Source organism: Lichenostomus cassidix, chromosome 2 (assembly GCF_008360975.1).
Source record: "Lichenostomus cassidix isolate B80296 chromosome 2, HeHo_3.0, whole genome shotgun sequence".
Lineage (NCBI taxonomy): Eukaryota > Metazoa > Chordata > Aves > Passeriformes > Meliphagidae > Lichenostomus > Lichenostomus cassidix.
Genome location: NC_139482.1, coordinates 92,985,819 through 93,007,463, shown reverse-complemented (window position 1 = coordinate 93,007,463; position 21,645 = coordinate 92,985,819). Strand labels below are relative to the sequence as shown.

Below are 21,645 nucleotides of genomic sequence, written 5' to 3'. Positions count from 1 at the left end.
CACTAAGGACTTTTAAGTGGTTTTAAAATACAAACCTAAAAACTGTCTTGACTTTCCAATTGGCTTAACTTTTTGTAGAATGCACCCATTTATACACAGCATTTCTGACAGAAGGAATTTCAAGAATGCAGCATAATGGCAATGTAGTAGCTGATCAGCTCTGTGGAAAAAGTTTCTCCAAGTTTGACTTCTGGTCAATGTGCAACATTCAGGATACAAAAATATTCTGCCGAAGATGGTCTGTCTTTCACTTCAGCTATAATAAAAGAGATCTCCTGCACTTTAGCTGTAATAAACCACACAAAAACCAGAGAGAGAGGGAGAGAAAGAGAGAGAGATGGCAGATACACCGAGAACCTGCAGCGTAGATAATCAAACCCTTTATTGTCTAAGTTACATTAGACTTGCAGCAACATAAAAACCTGTTAAGAAGAAGAAACAGTAGATTGATAGAGGTAGTAGAAAGTCCCTGTAACAGTCATAAAAGGGCTTTACAGGAGTGTGTCATGCCAAAAAAACTTATCACGTTGCTTGAAAGAGCTGATCAAAGCCCATTTGACTAAATAAATAAGAACACAACTCATTTTAAATACTATGTTCTAACTAAAATAACAAATCAATACAATACAATGATAAAGAAAAAAACAGAAATCGTGGGATTCACTTCCAAAAACAGATGGTCCTTAAGGTTGGTTTTCTCCCACCCACTCTTATTTCTTGTTTAATTAAGTGAAAATCTCACTTCTGTGCTATACACAGCATATAATTATTTAAACTGATTTCCCCTACTGTTGTTCTTCATGAAGCTAAATTATGATTGTAAACTTTGCTGATTAGTACCCTGGTAATGGCAGTGACAGCACTAGTTTCTCTGTCAAGGATTCGGGAAGAAAATTCCAGAAAGATTTTGGCTCTAAATATTAACTCCGATTTTCTAGTTCAGCTTGCCAAAAAAAATACAATTTTAAAAAAAGAGAGAAATTACAAATGTACATTACACTTTTGTACCATTTTGGGTATAAAAGAGATTTTAATAACTAAACCACAAACAAATAGGTTAATCAACTAGCTTTTGTGCATTCCTGAACTGTCACCATTACTTTCTCTCATGGAAAATATGACTCAGAAAAGCAACAAAACAAAAGCAAAAAAAAAGAAATCAACCAAAAAAAAAAAGGAAGAAAAAAAACCAAAAAAACAAAGAGAAAGCTAGTGCAAACCCAAAATGATAATCATTAAGCAACACAGCAAAATATTTAAACTTTTTTTCTCTTTTTTTTTTTTTGGTGTACAAAGGAATGTGTCTATGCGACCTCCCCCAAAATAACTTCACAGAACAGTTAATTACAGTCACTTTTAAGTACTTGCACAGACATTCCTAACTACACCGAGACTTACAGAGAATTCTGGTTTACATCTCGTGTAATAGCATAAGGAAAATCTAGTTTAAAAAAAATATGTAAGAATGTTAATTTGCATTGTTGCAAGTGTTGCAAAGTAACAAAACCTGTCAAGTAATTTAAAACGAGTAACAAGTAGTATCCAGACCAAAGTACTGACTAAATCTTTTTAAAAAAAGCAACCCCCGCCCACTGAAACTGTTAGAACAGAAAGATCACGTTTTAAGGTTTTTTTCTGCCTTTTTTTTTTTTAACAAATCTTTTGACAGAAGCCCATTTCTACAAAAACAGCACTATTCCATTACTGTATTAAGTAAACTGTGGTCTCACCTGTATTAAAGGTTAGCATCATTTCTGTACATGTAAAATTATTGCTTTTTTGAAAAATATATTTAGCATGCTAGTTGTTTTTTTAACTCCATTTCCTGCCTTTACAAAATGTTACAATTAAAAAAAAAACTAGTAAAGCTTTAGCAAAAATTTTCACAGAACATTTTCTTTCAAGGCAGCAGTAACTTTTGATAATGCATAAAATTATATGTGCAAAATCTGAAACTCTCAGAAATATTACCATCACACATAGTGTCACAGCAATAAGAAAAGAAAATATTTATATCTGTGGAATACATTTTTAATTGCTTACACTGCATGGTTTAACAACCTGTTATGTGCCACAACCCCACCTTGAAAACTTGCAGTTAAAAGAGTTACTGTAGAAGAGGTATATAAAGCTTTTTTTTTTCTTTTTTTCCTAACACCACCAGTGATCACCAAGTACAAGACATGACACATTTATATGAACATTAACCTGCCACCACAAAAGAAGTTACTCGTCTTTCCAGAATGTCAGTGGGCCCAAGGAGGAGCTGCAGCTGGTCTGCTGAACCAAACACAGGAGCAGAGAGCACCTTATGGCCTCAGGGCTGCCTGAATTCGTTCAGTGACACCTTTTCTCTTCTAAACAGACAGATCAGCGGTGTTAGACAGCTGAATGTTTTATTATTTCCTTTTTTTTTTTTTCCATTTAATGAAGACTTCCTTTGTGACCAGGTTGAAGAAAGTAGCCCTGTTACAAAAAAAAAGGTCCTGAGAGTAAAACACAGAAGCCTGTTTTTTTTCTTAGTGTTCAACTAGCTTTTCTTTTCCAAAGCAGAATAGAAGCTTTTCTCTGGAAGTGTTTCAATTTCCATATTCACATACTATTAATGGTGCGCAGTCAAGAGCAAGAGCACTAGAAATGCAAGTGGTCCCCAAACTGTAATGAAACAAACCATTGCAGAATGACGGTCTTTCTCTTTAGTCCCTTTAATCCTTCATCAAGCATTGCTTTCTCAGCACCGAATGCCACCTCTTCCCTGCACCCCCCATTCTTCCTCTCTCTGTTGTTGTTTTTTTTTTAATTTGCTTTTCAGCATGACAAGCAGTGGCAGTTTCATTAATTAATACTTCTCCAGCCCTCGAATCCACCGCTGTTTTTCAAATGTATCAAATAGTCATTGTGAGCATCAGGGAGGTTTTTGTTACAGTGCTTAACTTCTTCATGCTGTCCAAATCACATAAAGTTTAATTTTTCCAGTGTCTCAAACTTCTCTTGATTAATATAGATGCCTTGTGCCGCCACAGCGCTTGCCAACTCCACTGTTTATTATAAAGGAAATAAGGAACCATGGGACTGATTAGTACGTCAATTTATATATATCTCGGGTAGCATCTTCATTTATTTTAGGATGATTAACAGCGCGGAGGCACCCCCCTCCTGGCAGAGCGCTGCTTCCAGCCTCGCGCAGCAGCTCCGGGTGCGGCGATGGCTGGCAGGGGGATGCTCTGGAGCGCGGGGGCTGCCGGGGCTCCTCCAGCCCGGGACCTAGGTTCCCTTCCGGAGATGCAGCGTGTGGGTGACCTCTGCGCCGCCGTGGTCTCTCCCCTGCAAGAAGGACAAGAAGGGCAAAAGCTCATTCTCGCCCCTGCTCCCAGGCAGGACCCTCCAGCGAGCTCTGCCGGCATTCGTTACCCTTTATTAGCATCATGAACATTCATCTGCACCCACCACGGCAGAACACTTTGCGGGGGTTTTTAAAGCATCTCCACCAAGAGCAAAGCGTGTCAGGCCCATATAAGGTCCCTGATGAACTACACCAAAAAGTAACAGGATCTGGTGGAGCAGTTCAGAGAAGGCTGAGAACAAGGAGGGAAAGAAGAGGCCTCCAAAAAGTGGAATTTTGCGCTAGCCAAAACTAGATCAGTGCTTTTAAAAGGCTGAAGTTTGAGGTCACAGAGGCAGCTAAATGAAGAAAAACTGAATTCTTGTGCAGGTCTGTCAAATGCTAAGGCGGCTTTCTTTCCCCCCCGTCATCTTCCTTTTATTTTCTTAGCCAATTTTCATGAATAATTACCATGTTGAAAAAAAATAGCAGGGATATTCTAAAATCAAGTGAAATTAAAGATAACATCATGAATAAGTGGGAGCCTGCAGCTCCCAAGAAAAGCTTTAAAATGACATTTAGAACATCACTGTCGGAACAATGCAGTTTACAATCCTGATCCTAAAACAACATGGCAAGATTAATCTTACATAAATGCATTATCCTTAAGCTAAAGTCTTGATGAAGTGAAACAGACCATTTTAAATTAATGCAACATAAAATACAGCACCCATGTAAAATCCAAGCAAGTTTCAAGCTGTGCCTATGGCAGCCCTCGAAATAGCTAAAGAAAGACCAGCTCTGGTTGACATAATGTATTAAGTGCATCTCTTTTGTTAATAGATTTAGAAAATTCCTAATTAAACCTGGCCCGAGATTCATGACATTTACCAGTCAAAGTTTGGTTTTAAGTCGGAAAGATTTGCAACAAAATTAAAGAAAAAAAAAGCTGCTGTACAGACTGCAGTATATTTGAAATGTAGGAAACAGTAACTGAATGAGAGATGTGATAAAACTTCCTTAGTTGGATGCTGAATTTCCCGCAGTAAACTAAGAAAGATGCTTTACATTTTTGCGCGGCTGCATCATGCCTGAGAGACACAGCCACAATTCCAGGAGGAGGCATTCATCATCGGAACGCCTCGTATCGAACCAGCTCCACATACACAGGGGAGCATGGCAGAGCTTCCTGGGGCTGGAGAGGAGGGAGGGAACGGAGGGGAGGGGATGGCAGGCACCTTGCCCCACTTTCCCTGGGCAGGAGCTGAAAGAAGGGGTGTAATTAGGGATGCTCTTTTGGGATGGATAGCCTGCGAGGTGGTGAAGCTGTGCCCTGTGTGTCATGAACCATAAAGCACACGGGGTATGGAAAAAAGACAATCCATCCTCCCCACACCTCAAGGACAGCGCAGAGGGGCTGGAGGTGGTGGGTGGCTGGGCCTCTCAGGCACAGCTGTGCTCCCAGTTTAACCAAGGAACAGCACCAGAGCTTCACGTGTGCCAGCACCCACCCAGGGCCTCACCCCCTGTACTCACACCATCCCAAAGCACAGTCAGATTCTGAACCAGCTGACACAGAGTTGGAATTAATTCTTCCTGAAATAAAACGCTTTCCCTTTTAAAAAGTAGGCTTTCTTCACTTTCAGTGGAAACCAGCAGATCTTTACGTGAAACTTACAGCTTCCATGCCAAAAGCTGTAGGTTTCACATAGCAACTCATAGCATAGCAACTTCCAGGTTTTCCCCAGCTAACAGGAAAGCCCAGTTTGTGTGCATGTGAATATACTGGAGACAGATTAGTGCATGACATTGAAGCAGCAGATAGCACTCCAGTTTGCTGGCAAGGGGCAAGTGTTGGGACAAGAACTACAGCTCCTAATCCTGTCTCTAATGCTCATAAAGTAACAGACATACAGTACATGCATATTACTCAGATGCCAGTACAGCAGCCTCCATGGTTCCTTGATTGTTTGCATTATAATCTCCATATGTATGAACGAGACAAATTAGGTTGCCATTTATTTGTTCATTATCTATTATTTTGATTAATGGAATTCTTGTTCTCAGAATAACTATTTAAAAATAACATTTGCAATAATGAGGACTGAACTATTAATCATGATCTTTAGAAGAAACTCTGCAAGGAACTGGGGCAAGGCATTTCATATGAACAAATGGCATAAATAGGACTTCTAACAGACAGTATTAAAATTTTGAATGCAAGAAAACGCGAACCAGCTAAACTAAGAAACCAATAGTTTAAGTAACTTTTTAGTCTGGGTTAGGTTTTTTTGCCTCCTCCCCTTCTCTGTAAAGTTGCTTTAGGACAAGCAGAGCTATGTTGCTGGACTATAAAAACATTACAGGTAACAGATGTCCCCAGCATTTCCCCCTAGCTGCTTTCCAACATACACATATAGACATATATATAGCGTTTTCTTAATGGTTCTTTCCAATTGGTCTATCCCCCAAGTTCTGGCTGTTCACATTTATGCTATTTCAAGTATTGACTACTGCAAGGAATATTTTAAAATACTTATAGTTGAGAAAATTAAGATTTATGGACCCCTTAATGAAGGTGCTTTACCCTTGTCACACAGTAGGTAGAGGACCTACTGCACAGTCCTCTTTTCAGTGTATGAAGCTCAAGAACTGTGGTGTCCAGAGCTGTTTCACAAAAAAGGACTATCAGTGCCTTCTGGCATGGGGAAAGCTTCAGCCAGAGATATTCATGATACCAACAGTTTAGTTTTTTTCCCTGTGCTGTAGCTTCTGTTTGATTTTCTGTGAACAAATGGATGTGTATCTGGGGAAGAAAAAGGTTTGGAGCTTTGGGGTAGTTTCCTTGTTTCACTCACACAGAAGATGGACAACTTGGGTGTCTCTGGCTTCAGCACTGCAAATATCCTTCATGTATATATACACACTCTCAGAGAGAGCTCTCCCTCATTGCTAACCAGTCAATTATGCCTTTTGAACACCTGATTTCTTGTCCCTTAAAATTTCTAGAGCATATTGATTGACACTGACAGAGCATAAACTACAGCCCTAAAGTGGGCCAAGTTTTTATCCGGCTTTAAAAACGCAGAAGGAGAAGTCGAACACACGGCGTACGTGTTAGAAACTGCTACTGCTGCTGTCACCACTGTGAGAAAGCAGGCTCCAGACTGACTCCTGCACCACTGGGAATTGGGCTTCTGGCTGCAGCACTGCAGCATCAGGCAGTGTCTCTGAAATGACCCCTCGCTTTAGGAGAGCCTTGCTGTGAGATACTCGCGGCGGCTCTGAGACACACGTGCTTGCAGGGCCCCTTGTGAAGGGGAGCCAGCTTTTGTCTTGCCATGTATATGCAATTGGAGTGTGCTCCCCGAATTCATGCCTACTAAATCGTGTCTCTGGATGTTGCATAGCGTATTCCAAGCTAAGATACATATTCATTGTGGATAAGCACGCTTAATTATGTATATACAGGGATATTTAGCATTTATGAAAGTATTCAGAATATTCAATATGTTTAATATGGCAGCTTTTCAAGAGAATCTACATGACTTAGCACAGATTGTATTGACTTGGGGTATGCAATGAGCATTTTTTGTCCTTTAGATAAAGAAGAGTAGGAAATATTCCAAAGTTCATGGGAAATTCATTTTATGTAAAAATGTCATTTTGGGGGTTTTTTTAAAGCATTCAGGTAGAAATAAGGAACCAGGGTAAATAATGTTATGAGTGAACATCTTATTTCCTACATTTTATTTATATTTCACTGGTGCTGATAACAAAGCATGAAATACAGCCCAGTGCTAATAGTAGCAAAACTGAGTTTGATCTTTTTTACACACTCCTATAGGTGACCTCCTTTTCAGTGATGCTGAACACCTGCACCTCCTGTTGGTGGTTCACTCCCCTAAAATAGGGCTCTTATTTAGACACCTAAATATAGATTTAGCTAGTTCATTTTTGAAAAAGCCTGGTTGTAGACCCTATTTTTAACATGCAAAATTAGAAGTATCCTGTGCTAAAACTGCTATACACTGTAGCACTGTTGTAAGCCACCATGCTGGGGGATTTGAAAAGCCCTACCTAACATTGTTTCATAAAGGAAACCTTTAGAGATGATCTTCTGGCTGACTAGAGAAGGCAACGGGGGAACCGTGAAATACTAATGTTAATATTTTTACTCTTTAGCAGACTACTCAGGGGAAGATATTTTACCTGTGAGGTGGAAACATTATGTAAAGTGAATCATTTCCACTTGACATCAAAAAAAACCCTCATTCCTTCTCAAACTACCGTACACGGTAACTATTGTTTCTTGCTTGGAGCATGTGCATGGCACTTCTGTAACTTGAACTGACTTTACACCATAAACTCTCATGAACAGATCTGTCCCCAATTAAGAAATGAAATGAAGACATGGAGTGACAACGTTTAAAGTGGGAAATGGTAATGTTAACGGAATGCTGCAGGCACCGTTCTCCGTGAGAGCTCATTTCTGCGCTTCTAAAGGCCCCTACAGCTGCATGTGGAAATGAGAGTATTCCCTCCGTAACGCCCAGGGACTGTGCAGGTGGAGTCTGCTGGGGGAGCACAATGCCTGCCCGCCACGAGAGCCAGCGAAACGGCAGACAACTGAATAACCCTACCCGACACAGACACTGACAAACTGAGACAAAGGCTGGTACTGAGGAGCAAACAAGACAAAGGGAACCATCTCCTGCAGAAGTGATCACACCGCATCTTCTGGGGAAGAAATACTGGCTGGCACGAGATGAAGCAATTCAAGAAGCTAACCCCTACTCAGTGTTCTGCTGGATTGAGAGATGCTGTAATTTAATCAAATGGTTTGAAGGCAGACTGGCAGATAGCTACCTTCACCATGGAAGAAGTTAGTCAATGAATTCTGGCATGACAGTAGCTCACAAAGACAAGACTATAAGTCAATTTATTGTGCAGTAATATAACCCAAAATGCAAAAGGAGTCCAGATGTGGTCTAAGCTGACACGTTTCTTTTTGGATATATATGGCCATTTCAGAATTTTTTGGAAATGTATTTCTAACTTTGACCTTACATTGTTTTCTAGAAGAAAGCCCAGATGCCTTCAGAATGTGATATCAACTACACATGAGAGAAAACCATGAGCAGGAAAAGATGAAGAGCATTTTAAAAGCTGCTTAGGTTTACTAAATCTACATTATTAAATTGATGAGAACCAAGGACTAGCTGAGTGAGTTGGCAGAGCTGCAGTGTTTCACTGTCACATTGACTGTGTCTGTGTCTCTGTCCTTCACTCTGATACTAAGATGCATCCTTGCACAATTTTATCAGATAATCATCACATGGGGGACACTACAGTGTAACTTTGCTGCTACTGTCCCAGAAAAGCAAAGCAAACGTTGCCCACAACAACAACAACCAAAGAGCTTTGTCATCTTGAAAATTCATCTTGAGAATTGCTGACCACTGCTCCTGTGACAAGGGTTCCCCACGCAGCCTTTGGGCTAGAAAAATTCAAGTACACAGAGAAGGTGCTAAGAGTCTCCATGAAGGATACAGCATTTAACTAGGCAATGTGGTGGTGCCCAGTAAGAATGTTTACTGAGCAAGTAGAAACCAATTCCTAAACTTCATAGCGTTGGGAGTAGCATGGCTGAAAACACCGCAATAGTTTAGTAAGAGACCAAGGACGAATAAGAGACTTAGGAAGACAGGTGCTGCTAGAGTGAAAATTAAACTAAAAATGAGGATGAAAGGAAAAGTGAGGGATGCTGGAGGCAGTTGCACAATGGAAGAGAAGTGCCCCTGAGAAGGTGTGCTCTGAAACCCACCCGCCAACCTGCAAATGGAATGGCAAGGTCCAGGGTATGACACTATTCTCCAAAGACATAAGATACATGAAACAAATTCAGTTTAATGATTTTCTATGTAACGGCTTTGTCATGTATAATTCAGACCTCTGAGAAGTGTTTGTTAAGACAGGAAACTGTATACTAGAAACAGGAAGGCGCACTAACAGAGTCCACAGAAATGAGTGGATGAGAGCTCTTCAAAGGCCAGATAGTAGATATCAGGGTACAAATACTCCTCAGAAAAATGTAGACTAAACATTAATTGTCTTGTTGCAGCAGAAAATGAGTTAATTGTAAAAACAAATTTCCAGGAATTCTTTATGTACTATCTCACTACTACATGTCAGTGTACATTACAGAGTTACCCATCCCACCCAGTCCCCAGTAAGTCAGTAACATGTTTATTTAAACACTAACTACCTGCTTTACAATTAACTGACTCTCTGTATGTCAGAATCTGATAAAATGCTTAAAAAATTTAAGAGCTAAAAATTAAGCAATACCATTATTATTTATACATGTTATAAAGCAGTCAGTGCTTTAGTGATGAGCATCAGTGTGCAATTTTTTCCCAGCTACCACATTAAAAACCAAACACCCAATTAATTGTAAAACATACTTGTTTTGGGGCATCTGCGGAGGTGGTGTGAACTTCAGTACCTCGGAGTCCATTAGACTCAAATACCACTGTGGGAACAAGGGGGCTTGTTAACAGATGAACATTCAAGCTTCGTTAGTGTGTGTACATTATTTGAGACCATTACAGATTAACCACGTTCAAAAAAAGACACCAGCTCCTAGCCTGTGGCCGGAAAATACCAATTTACCATAACACTTACTGTAAGAGAGTGTGCTAATGGCAGCCTAGGGCCACTGCCCTTTTTAATTCAGACTTCAGCGCTGAAGAAAGCAATCACTGACAACATTAATTATCAGTGTATGTGTAAAGGGACCCTCTTCTTGCATTACTTACCATTTGGCTTCTGTCATTTTGCATCAGACTGGCTTATGTATGCATCATTCACACTTTTGAGGAGAAACCTGCTACTCTCACTGTCTCATGCAATGCTCAGGAGGTCTCACAACACCGGTGGCTTCAGCCTCAACCACAGACCGTGTCAGGTAAAAAATGGCTGGCAGGGATTTCCCATTTTAGGGCTGACCAGTCTGAGGAAAAATCTCGTTTCCCACAAAAATGTTCCTGTCAACAGCAACGATGAGGCAAAACAAAGCCTTATGTTGTGCTGAAAGGGGTACTTTGATTTCAATTTGTGCTGGTGGCAACAGAATTCATTAGCATATTCATTTCTGAGTACCCTACTCTCTAATTAAAATAAAACATTTGCAAACAGACTTATCTTAAATGCATTGCAATTTTATGGAGTTCGGGCAGGGATCAGGTAAGCAATATTTGGAGAACAAGAGCAATAGTCGTAAAAATAAAAAACCTGTCTATTAGATTTAGGTACTGGAATTACTTAGGTTAACATGGTATGTAAAATGTAATTCCTGGCATTTTGTTAGCTGAATCTGAAAGCAGGCGAGTGGGAAAGAGATAAAACAAGAACGCGTGTGGAAAGGTACCTGCGTGGGACCTCTGGTGAGTCCTGAGGTGGCTGGGTTGGGTAAAGCATTTTCCACATTCTCTGCAGACACAGTCTCCTTGGCGTGTTTGTGTCCTGAGCATCCCTGTAGTCAGGAGAAAGGGAGGGAAGGAGGGAGGAGGGGTGGAGGGGGGAGAGGAGAGAGGAAAGTTGAGAAGAAAACATTATGCCAGAAGAAAACATCATTAGTATGTCTAATGTGTCATTATGTGAGGCTACCTTCAGGCCCTGGATGACAACTGTCAGCCTTCATCTAGGCACTGGCTGACAGGCCAGGCACACACAGGACTGCAAGAATGCATAAATTACATTGAATTAAAAAATGCTCCCCATGATGTGCCCGCACCAGGACTGGCATGTCAGGTGTGCGCTTTTCAGAGCAGCTGGATCCACTTCTCAGCCATCACCCAGCTTTGTCAAGCAGTACATCAGGCAAATCAAAGTGACTCCAGCGTGGCGGAGACAAGTCACATGGATAATAGGAAGTGAGTAGGACCAGAGCCCGACTGTCCCCCCCAGGCGGCAATACCTCAGAGACAAATGCAGAGCGAGCGGAGCCATCGCAGGCTGATCAAACCTTTCGCCCCTGCCTACCTGCCTGCCGGTGCTGCTTTGACCCCAGACCTCTGAGGCACAGACGAAAGACATCTGTGAATGAAAGTGTCATTCCGGACATTTTGAGCTGGTAGCAGCACAGCAGCCTTCCCCCAGCCCTGGGTAAACATGTTTTCTAGGCCATTAGCATTTGTGGAAAACCGCTCAAACCTCTCCTTTTTCTCCAAAGGTCAGTTTACAGCATCTGACTTAAAGGGCTGGTCTTTGTCTTTTTGCTGCTGATCAAAAAAGACACATTTGACTTTTATTGGGCTTTTTTATTATTAAAAAAAAATGTTTGAACATCATCTTTTCTATTTTGGTATAACACCCTCCTCGGAAGAAAAGAGTTGATGTTTCCATTGGCCACTGGAACACTTTGGCTTTTAAAGAAATTCTGAGAGGGATGTCAACAGATGTGAAGTTTCAGCTTTTTTTTCATACCCCCACCCTGGTTACAGAATTTAGAAAGAATAAAATTGTGTACAAAAAAGTGGCAACACAAAACTTCCACGCAACTGAAAAATCAACTGCAGGATGCCAGAGGATGCATGCAAAATATGGATGCTGCATCTGAAAATGAATGGAGAAGAAGACAGCTGCCGTCTACTCTGCTGGTAGGGCACCAAGCATCCTGGGATGGTTTTCACCAGACCATATAGTGCAAAGAAATGCCTTGCTGCCAAAAAAACTCCAAACAAATGCCCCACTCACAGATTGTTTTCTCCTTTTATAATAGCACCTCCTGCAGATGGCAGCACAGTCTGCATAATGCACCCGAACACTCTTGCTTGCAAAAATAAGTTTCTGGCAGTGAAATACAAAATCATTATTTGGGAGAAAATCCCAAGATCAGGTATATCCACACACACAGAGAAAAAACTAACCAACCAACCAAAAAAAACCACAAAAAACCCCCAAATACACAGAACCCCCCCCGCAAAAAAACCCAAAACCCACAAAAAAACCGCCACCAAGAAATAAACAAAAAACCCTAACAAAATAAAATTTTAAAAATCACATAAGTGTCCTAAGTATCAATGAGAAGCCTTAGTGAACTATAATGGGATGGATTTGCCTTGTAAGGCAGTCAAATTTAAAGCAGGATTTCTGAGCTGTTACAAGCATTTTTCCCTCACTGGCCAGAACTGAAGCTGCAAGCTTGAAAGGAAAGTTGATGGGAGTGTGTTGAGGAACCAGCTGTGGCCTTTGCAGGAGTGCCATGCTGATTTCTGGACAGGCAGGGACTGGCAGAGCTGCTTTGTGAAGCCCAGGAGAGCTGGGTTCCTCTGACACCTCTGGGAAGATGCTTATTCCCTCCATAACCTGCATCTCCTGTCAAAGGGGAATACACTTATCTCAGCAGCCATCACAAACCTGATCCAGCATCCTTCGTGGAAGCACTGCTCCCATCCCAGTTCATGCATGAGGGAAGGCTGAGGATGCTGTTATAAGCCCATGTATAAACACCCAGAGTGAGTGGGTGAAGACTTCCACCTAACACTTCCCTAGCATTCATTTCATGGGAGTTATTCAAAAAAAGCAGGTGGAAAAAATGGATTGCTTCCAAGTGTAATAGCCACTGTTGCATTTCCTACATTGCACCATAAGGCTTTTGATAGTTCAGAGCTTTGAGCCAAGGGCATGGCTGCTGCAAGGCAATACCCCTACAAGTCATCATGCAGGTTATTCTCTACAAGAATGAAAGAGGGTGGATGACTACAGGTGTTCACAAATTAAGGTAAATGAACATGACTGTGTGAATGGAAGTGCCTGTGAAATCCATGCTCAAAGCTGGTCTCAAAGGAGCCCCGGAGAAAGAGTGCATCTGCTGCCATAACCCACCCTTTCCTAATGTGTAAATGTCATGAATAAAACAAATAACCACTATTAAATATAACAATAAGATTCTCTCTACAAGCATTTGGGAAGATTGGGCAGTGTGGAACAAACCTAGCCTAAGCAGAGCAAGCTTTGTGTTTGCAGCTGTATCACAACAGTACAGACAACTCTCTTCCAAGGATACACTGGAACAAACACAAATGTAAAAGAAAGGATCCTAAAAATAAATGCAGCCACTCTAAAGGAAGTTTGAACACTGTACTACCACACACTAAAACAGTCTAGTGTGATCCAAGATGACATCATATACCAAAAAACCCCAAGTAAAGTCTATTGGGAATATTCAATTGAGGGGACAAAATGTAACAAACTATACTTAAGTGAGATTTTTGGCTGTCCTTTATGTCATGATTGCCACATTCACATTACGGTATTAAGGCTAAATTGGATGATGCATGCTGACTCAGAGGACTCAGCCTATCTAGAGCCATATGTTATTTCAGACAAAGTTCAATTACCCTGCTCTGTCTGCAGTTGGTAGGATCTTGTTCCTTTTGCCTGAAGCAGCTTTTTATTTGAGTGCTATGAAAAACAGCCATCATGCCAATTGGTTCGGGGAAACATCAACAACCTGAAAGTTGTATCTAAAATGAAGAAAAGCTACATTAAAAAAAAAGGTTTCAAATTCTGAAAACTTGATTGCTGTAAAACAGCTGGAATGAAAGAAGAGGTTTCAAAGCAGAGATAGGCACTAAATAACTTCCAGTTAAAGTGTCTCTAGAAATCACTGCCCAGCAAAAAACATTTCAGCAATAAAATCCCTCTTTTAAAATGCAGGTAAATAGAGACTTCTTCAGAAACCTTGTGCCTATTTTACTTTGTTTCAAAAGTCATCATGAATTTTCTGGTCCTTGCCTTCACTAAGTCATCTTCTATTTCCAAGCTTTTACTGTTTTTCTCTATTCCTCCTAACATGGCTGGGAGCTCACTGGATCAGTAAGATTTCTCTGAGCAGGTTTACACAATGTAATATTAAATAACATCAAGGAAGGCACCCAGGTGAAGGTACCCCAAGTTGGTGGTGGAACAATTAACTGGTACTTAGAGTAAGAAGTGGGCAGGGAGAAACTTTACACAACAATGCACTGGGAGGGCAAAAGCAAAGCTTGCTGAAAAAAAACAAAACAAGGAACACTGAAACTGTAGTTTTAGAAACTAAGCATGTCCTCCTCAGCCTCCTTAACAAAAATCACGAGCCTGATGTTGGTTACAATCATCAGTCAGCCCCTAAGCACCCGCAAAATTATCTGTTTAATAAGCAACAGTCAGCCCTACACAGCACCACCTTTAACATGACTGAGCAGAACTGACAACGGGGTGGCTGAAAGGTGCAACTCACTCATGCACTGTGAGACAGATTCTGCCTTCCCGTCTTCTCCAAAAGGCCCTTCCACCAAGACCTGACCTAGCACTCTGGGCTCCCTCCTTGCCTCAACTTGCACACACCTTCTGGGCACTAGACCACAGCTGTCCTTAAGACCACCAGCTTCCAAGTGTCCTGGATTTTGTACCGCTCACAAAAGCTCCATTTCACACACGCTTTTGACAAAACAGAACACATTATGTCAAGTGAGGACACCAGAACAACGCCCTGAAATGTGTGCTCTTTTTATCTAGAGTTGTTTTGCATTACTTCTACAAAAAGAAGAGGGGTGTAAAAAATGGGATGGTTTACAAATGGTAAGAGGTGAGACTATGGTTCCTGTTCTCCTCCCCTTACAGACACACTGATTACACACATCTCATGTGTAATCAATCAGTGTGATTTTCAGTTTCCACTGAGACAAACTAATTCTGGCAGATCATCAGAAGGGTATGGTTTCAAATGCAAATATGTAGGTGTATTTTTTTTTTACATGGCAGTTGAACTTTTTCAGTCCCTGAACTTTTAAAATGGCTATTTGCACAACTGATTTTTCTGCTTATGTGAATTAGTAGGCACATGTTCAGCTCTACTTCTTTTTAATTATAAGCATACAAACAGATCAACAGGCTCATTTGAAAAATACCTAGCAGCCTTTGATATGGACAAGGAAGATCTTAAGACTTTTGTCAAGAAACACAAAGGACACTGACAAGTGATTATCTCTCTGTGTTGTTGGAAGACTTGTTTGCAGACAAAATTGAACAAAACCTCCAAAATAACATCACAGATAAGCCCCAGAGGATGTTTATTTTGCCTGAAGCAAAAGGATGATGATGTGTGCCAGCACCAGCATATCAGGGGGATCTTCCTGTGACAGCACATCTGTGTAACTCTAGCCTGCTTGAAGCAAGAGGACAAAGGAACAGCAGTACTCCAGGTGGAACCAGATACATTTAACCTGCGACAGAAATGTCACACAGTGCACAAGGGGGGATGCTGCAATGTTAAGAGTGCAGTAAACAAACCTATTCAAGCCTATCCAGCAATGATGAAAACAGTGAACTTGTAATCCTAACAGTTAAAGGCAGAGAAGAAAAAAACTGGGAAGCAGTATGCCATGGCTCTGAACGATGTAGGAACAAGCAAGTTGTGTCCTCAGCTACGGAATTGCTTGTGAAAATCTTACCTGTGTGATCTAGGACAGGGCTGTTGGCACCACAGGTTTGGTACAGTGAAGCAAGGTCCTTTGGAATGTATGTTTTAAAGATATTTAAAAGGTCCAAATGTTTCTCATGCCCATCTGATCCCAGATCCTGTTTGCTGGAGTGTAAAGCTGGAAGAACTCCCATGGCACCAGGCTGAGGCTGCAGCACTGGACTCGCTCGTGCTACCGCTGTGCAGTTTGCCAATGTCCTCATGTCACTGCCAGCCTTCACGTGAGGCTCCCTCTGAGGCACGGGCGGCTCTTCGTGTTTCGGGTACTGCTCACTCTTACACAGGGGATGGTACTGCAGCGGGGGGGTATATTTGGCCTTCATGGAGTCAGATGCACAGTGCTTACCTGGAGAGGCAAAACCAGTACTTCCTTGGGGAACCACATACTTTTCCACTTGCTTACTGTTGGTGGGCTGTGTGCTAGGCCTGGATATGACTGTTTGAGTAGGTGTTACGCTTCTAGCATAGGTTCCCATTTGCATAAGTTTGGAATTTGCTTCGTATTTGCTTTTTTGTTGTGCTGCTATGCCGTACTGCTCCTGGGAGTGGTTTAACTTGGGCTGTCTGTACCCATCCAGACCCGACACACGGGAACCGCAGTGGCCGAGCGCATGGCTGTCCTTTGATGCATGCGTGCTCCCGGACTTTGCAGCCATCCCAACAGAAAGAGAGCTGGGTTTGGAACCTGGCAACGCACTTGGCACTTGAGTACGTGTAAATCTGGCAATGGGCAAAGGCTGGCATTCCTTACCACCGAGAACAGGAGGGGGGCCAGTGCGCCCACTCCTTGCCAGAAAGACCAGGTTGTTTTTAATACTCTTGAATCCGTTCTGTTGAACCCAAGGGGGTACCATCGAGTTACAGCTGATTTTGTGCAAAATTCTTTTGTGCATCCACAGGACTTCAGGGTAGTAGGTCTTGTGACTGCAGAAAGGACACGGGTAGACAATTAAAGCAGCCTGCAAGGATGTATTCAGGTATTTATTGCATGAATTATCCCTTGTTGATTTTTCACTCAAATCGAGTGGAGCTACCTGTAGAGCTTCAGCACCTTTTTCTATCAGAGTATGCTCCCGGTGCAAGTCTAGCAAATTTTCTCTAGCACGACTAGCCTGCACTTCAAGTGACGTTTTCAAGTCCATGACCATGTCTGAGGGTGTCCGGCCCACACCCGAAGCAAAGCTAGCAATGTGACTGGAGCAAGGAAGCCCTTGGCTGTGGTGAAATACTGGCATCTTTATGTCTGCAGAACCCTGGTATTTCGAAAAGGGTTCCTTGATGACACTCTCCAGTGCTGACACCAGGGCAGGAATCTCTGGTTTAGATTCCCTGGCCTCGTTTTCTCTGGCGTTGCGACCTCCCAGCTTTGGGAGTTCATCCAACTGAGATGTTATCATTGGGGTTTCCTCTTCAGGGAAGTTGCAGTGGTATGGCTTTTCATCTGAATGGGACAAACAAAAAAACATCTTGGTCATTTTACACAGAAAGGAGTCCAAAAGAAAAAGCAGAATTCAAAATTAAAATAAGATAGCAGAAGAAAAAGGAAACTTTGGTGTTACTATTGTAATGATGTGCTACAGATCAAATGTACTGTATGAGCAAGAAAATCTTGAAATAAGACATAACAGTTCAATTTACTTTTAAAGATGACTGCGGAGTCTGGATAAACTCTCCAATACTGCATGTTCATGACATTTTGAAGAAAAAACAATTCAATAACACACCCATGTTAAAATTCTGAGACTGTGAGAAAAATAAACAAATCTGCAACCATTTAATGCTTTAACAAAAGCAAAGATAATGGAGCCAGATAAAACTGACTTAGTTAAAGGTCTGTCAGTGCCTCCATTACAAGCCCCTATTTTCAAAGGGTTTATAACTCAGCAGTAAAAATTGGCTCTGCATGGGAACCAACCATATACGCAGGTAGAGAATACAAAATAAATTGCCCACTTAAGGAAGACTTTTGCAGTGGCCAAGTATAAAAGATGAGTTATAGAGGATGTAAATTTTGAATTTTCTGTCCTTTAGTTTAAAGCAGGTATTTTTCTTTTGGGTTTTGTTGCTTCGGGTTTTTTTTGTAACATATGTTTATGTCCAAGTCAAACTTCGGGAAAATTTTGTGACTGCTCAATCCATAGAAAGATAAGAATTCAACATTTCAACCATTTAGATTACAGAATTCAAAACATACTTTTGATTTCCTCATTTTCTTTTTCACTTCTCAGCTCTCCAGAGTATATTTATCCACCTAACATATGTCCTGGAAAGGGAACATACTGGGCAGTAATTAAAACTGTTAAGGGTGAAAGAGAAGAGTAGGATTTGTTTTGCTGGGAGCATGGCTACCTCTGCCTGCTCTCCCGAAGCAGACCTCTCAAGAGCTGCTGATGAAGCCAATGAATCCCTTTAAATCAGTTCACAAATCAATTCCACAGATATTTTCATCACAGCAGTAATGCTTACCGCACTGAACCCATTTAACATGTAACTGAATTGAATCATCTGACAAACTTTCAGTTTCAATTAACACGCAGTTAATGAGCCACTGCCAGGCAAGTGTAAGGAGCCCGTGCTCCATCTGAAACGTCACCAGTCCAAAGTGATCACCGCATCCGCAGGAGGGGTGAGAAGGGGAAAGGAGCGAACTGCTTTGGATCTGCATATCCTCTCACATCACCTCAGAAAAGGCAGCCCTTCAGAAAATCGAGCGCCGTTCGTTAGTGCAGGGCACTGCCACGGGCATTATTCTGCACGGTGCAATGGAAGAACCACGCTGCTGGCTGGAGCTGCTCTGCAAATAACGTCTACTTAGCCTCACCTTCAATTCAAGCAAAAAAATTCTTAAGCTTTTGTTTAATTCGAGGTAATTAGGTTAAAAATAGCCCATAGGTTTGCAGCCTTGCAGGGCTGAATGCTCACTCTGCTAAGATAATTTTCCTTCCAAAGTCTCCAAGGGGGTATATCGGGGGGCAAAAAAACCCCCCACAACCCAGAAACTTGTTTTTCCTGTGTTGCAGGGGAAAAGGTTTTGGGAAAGAACATGCCCAGCACTACTAGCCAATTTTACAGTTCGAAACAAAGACACTGCATGCAGCGGTGAAATCTGACACTGCACATCTGTGTTGTTTTCAAAGCCTATTTGTCAAAGCCCAAAATATCTGTGCTCTTAAATAAGATTTTTAAGGCCTCTCTTTATGATCACAAGGAGTGGCTGCTTTGATCATTGTAGTAAATAATAAAGCAAAGCAAAACCAAATTCTTTGGTTGCAGCAGTATTCAGTGGAGAGAAAACCGACCTGCTGGCTATGCTGGGCAGAGGAGGGAGGTGGGAGACCACTGCCAGCCCCATTCCAGAGACTTCAGAGCTGGAATTGCTCTTGATCCACCTGTGCAGCCCAGAAGAGGGGCATCAGCAGATACCTGCAACTCCCAGGTTGCTCTGTATACCTGGGTACTTTCTGACTTGGTCAAAATCTATGTACCAAGCTGTTTCAGCAGAGGACAAAGTCACACTGTGAGAGGTGAACATGTGAGATCTGGGTTTGGTCTTCAGGTCTGAACTGCTCAGTTTAGGTCTGTTCTTGGGGAGGGGAGGAGGAGAAAGCAGAGAGACAGCCCACAGTCCCTTGTGCCCCAGTAAAGCCTGGGACTGCAATTTTGAGGTGGCCACCCTATGTTCCAGTGCAGCCATCTAAGAAAAAGGGACTTTCCAGATGGAACATATAACATGGAGCAGGAAAACAATGAAGGCATTTCTGAGGTGTATCTAGGCCTGCAGTTGCCCCAGTGCTGTCAGTGCATTAGATGAAAATTTATAAGGCTATTACAAAACACAACCATAAGCTTCTAACATCTCTTTGTAGTGTGTTGCTAGATACAATTCCTCTGAGTCCTCACAAGAACAGTAATGAACATACCAGGAATAATTTTAAGGGTTAGATCAGGAGCCTCAATAGCAGTATTTGTGCTAATTGCTCATGCTGTACTTAAAAACAAACAAACAACAACAAAAAATGAACAAACAAACCCCAAAACAAATAAAAAAACCCCACGCCCCTAGCCCTCCTTCCCAAGATTTGGACTGAAACGATTTTCACTTGCAGGCCAGCTCAGACTTCTTCATCAGTTCAAAGTGTGCCCTATGCTCTTCCCTAGCCCCATCCTGCTCTCCAGCAGGGATCCAACACTACAGATCTCAACACCCAGACTGCCATGTGCCATCCTTCCCATCATGGCAGGTGCTCCAGGCTGGGCAGTGAGTAGGTAACAAAAGCCAGGTGGAAGAAGGGATGCAGGCAAGAGCAGGAGAAGGTGGTATGCATGCCCAAAAATATAGGTAAAGTATTTTAGAAAAATAGATTAAATTTATTTCTGCCTGCTCCCAGCCACTTGCCCCAGCTGAAAAGGGGTACTAATAATCCTTTTAAATCACTGGTATAAAATATTGTTCTAACCAGCGCAGTGCAGGCATTACTGTCACCAGAAACTTTTGAAATTTTATGACGGCCAGGTCAAAGCAAAAAGCCATGAATGAGATGCCTTCTGCTTGATCTCCAGGGACTATAACTCACACTCCTCATTGAAAGAGCTCTTGGCTAAGCATGCTCTCACGTTTTATCCTACAGTCTCCATCATCTCCTTACATTTTGTCTAAATTCCTTTGTTTTCTACCTCAACCAGCTATTTATCTGTTGTACTCTGGAGTGAAAAAGGTCCTTTTACCACAACCCCGAAATGTTACAGCTTCTCTGTGTCACAGATACCTGGATAACAGCTAAAGCAGAGGAATTTTCCAAGATGCCCAGCTAGGAGGTGGCTGCTGGTGCCATCTCATGACTTCAGTTTGGCTGCAGCTTCTCATATCAACAGCATCACAGGCCACGGAAAAGCAAAGCAGGAGAGTGCAAAACATTTAACTATATGAAAACCATGGTCTAGAAACAGAGGAACATTCAAGAATTTGAGCAGTTCCTCAGAAATACACCTAATGCCATCACCCAGTTACTCTCACACGCAGATAAAAGCAACTCCCCTTCTCCCCACACACATATATCCATCTTCTCTCTTTCTCCCCCTCACATGCATAAACTCCCCTTGTTTTATTCCCAGCACTGTTTCTCCACAAAACCAAATTTCAGAATGGGCTGCACAGCTGTTTTAATTCATGAGGCTTCCTATAAAGTAAACCAGGCTACAAGGCTGAGGACAATGAAACTGTGATTTCTATTCAGAAGAGCAGAACTGGCTAGAAATTGGCCCCTTTTCTGGCTAGTGTTACAGCACTAGGAGTCTAAGGAAAAGGAGCAGATGTGGTGTGTTTGATTTTCAGTAAACATTTGATAGTGATTTGCACTTTGAGATGAATACTGTGGCTTGATTTGAAAACCGACTGCAAATAAATCATGATAAAAGCAAAGGATAACATGGAAAGAAGGTGCAATATTGCAAAGACCTGTATTAGGTCCTATTTCACTTGGTATTTTCTTTAATGTTCCAGAAGAGATTCTAGACAGCATGCTAACTTAAATCTCCAGGAAATATCACATTTGGAGGAGCTGCAAAAATAATGGGGACAAGGAAATAATGCCCAGGGATTCAGAGAGAATAGAAATGCAGTCTGAAAATAATCAAATGAGATTCATTCTGGGGAAAAAAAGCAGGCTAAGACAAGTGAAGGGAAATGATCCCAAAAAATCCATGCAGTGGGAAGGCAAAATCTGGGAAGAAGCAATGTTGAAAATAACAGATGTTACAATAGATGGCAAGTTAAATATGAGTATACTAGATTAAG

At 41.7% G+C, this 21,645-nt stretch overlaps 1 protein-coding gene across 2 annotated transcripts in view; it reads right to left on the bottom strand.

Moving 5' to 3' along the window:
* Positions 1-358: 358 nt before the first annotated feature.
* The window catches only part of ZNF516 (zinc finger protein 516), a 101,888-nt gene continuing 80,601 nt past the window's right edge, over positions 359-21,645 (bottom strand). Inside the window, exons 3-6 of one of the 2 annotated variants that reach the window (XM_085052419.1) lie at positions 15,823-17,292; positions 10,755-10,859; positions 9,790-9,857; positions 3,116-3,324 (exon numbers count right to left, since the gene is read on the bottom strand). In XM_085052419.1, coding sequence (XP_084908545.1) covers positions 3,265-3,324; positions 9,790-9,857; positions 10,755-10,859; positions 15,823-17,292 — 1,703 coding nt within the window. In that variant the 3' untranslated portion in view covers positions 3,116-3,264. Of the gene's footprint in view, positions 3,325-9,789; positions 9,858-10,754; positions 10,860-15,822; positions 17,293-21,645 lie in introns of both variants that reach the window. The other variant, XM_085052418.1, reaches the window with a different exon arrangement.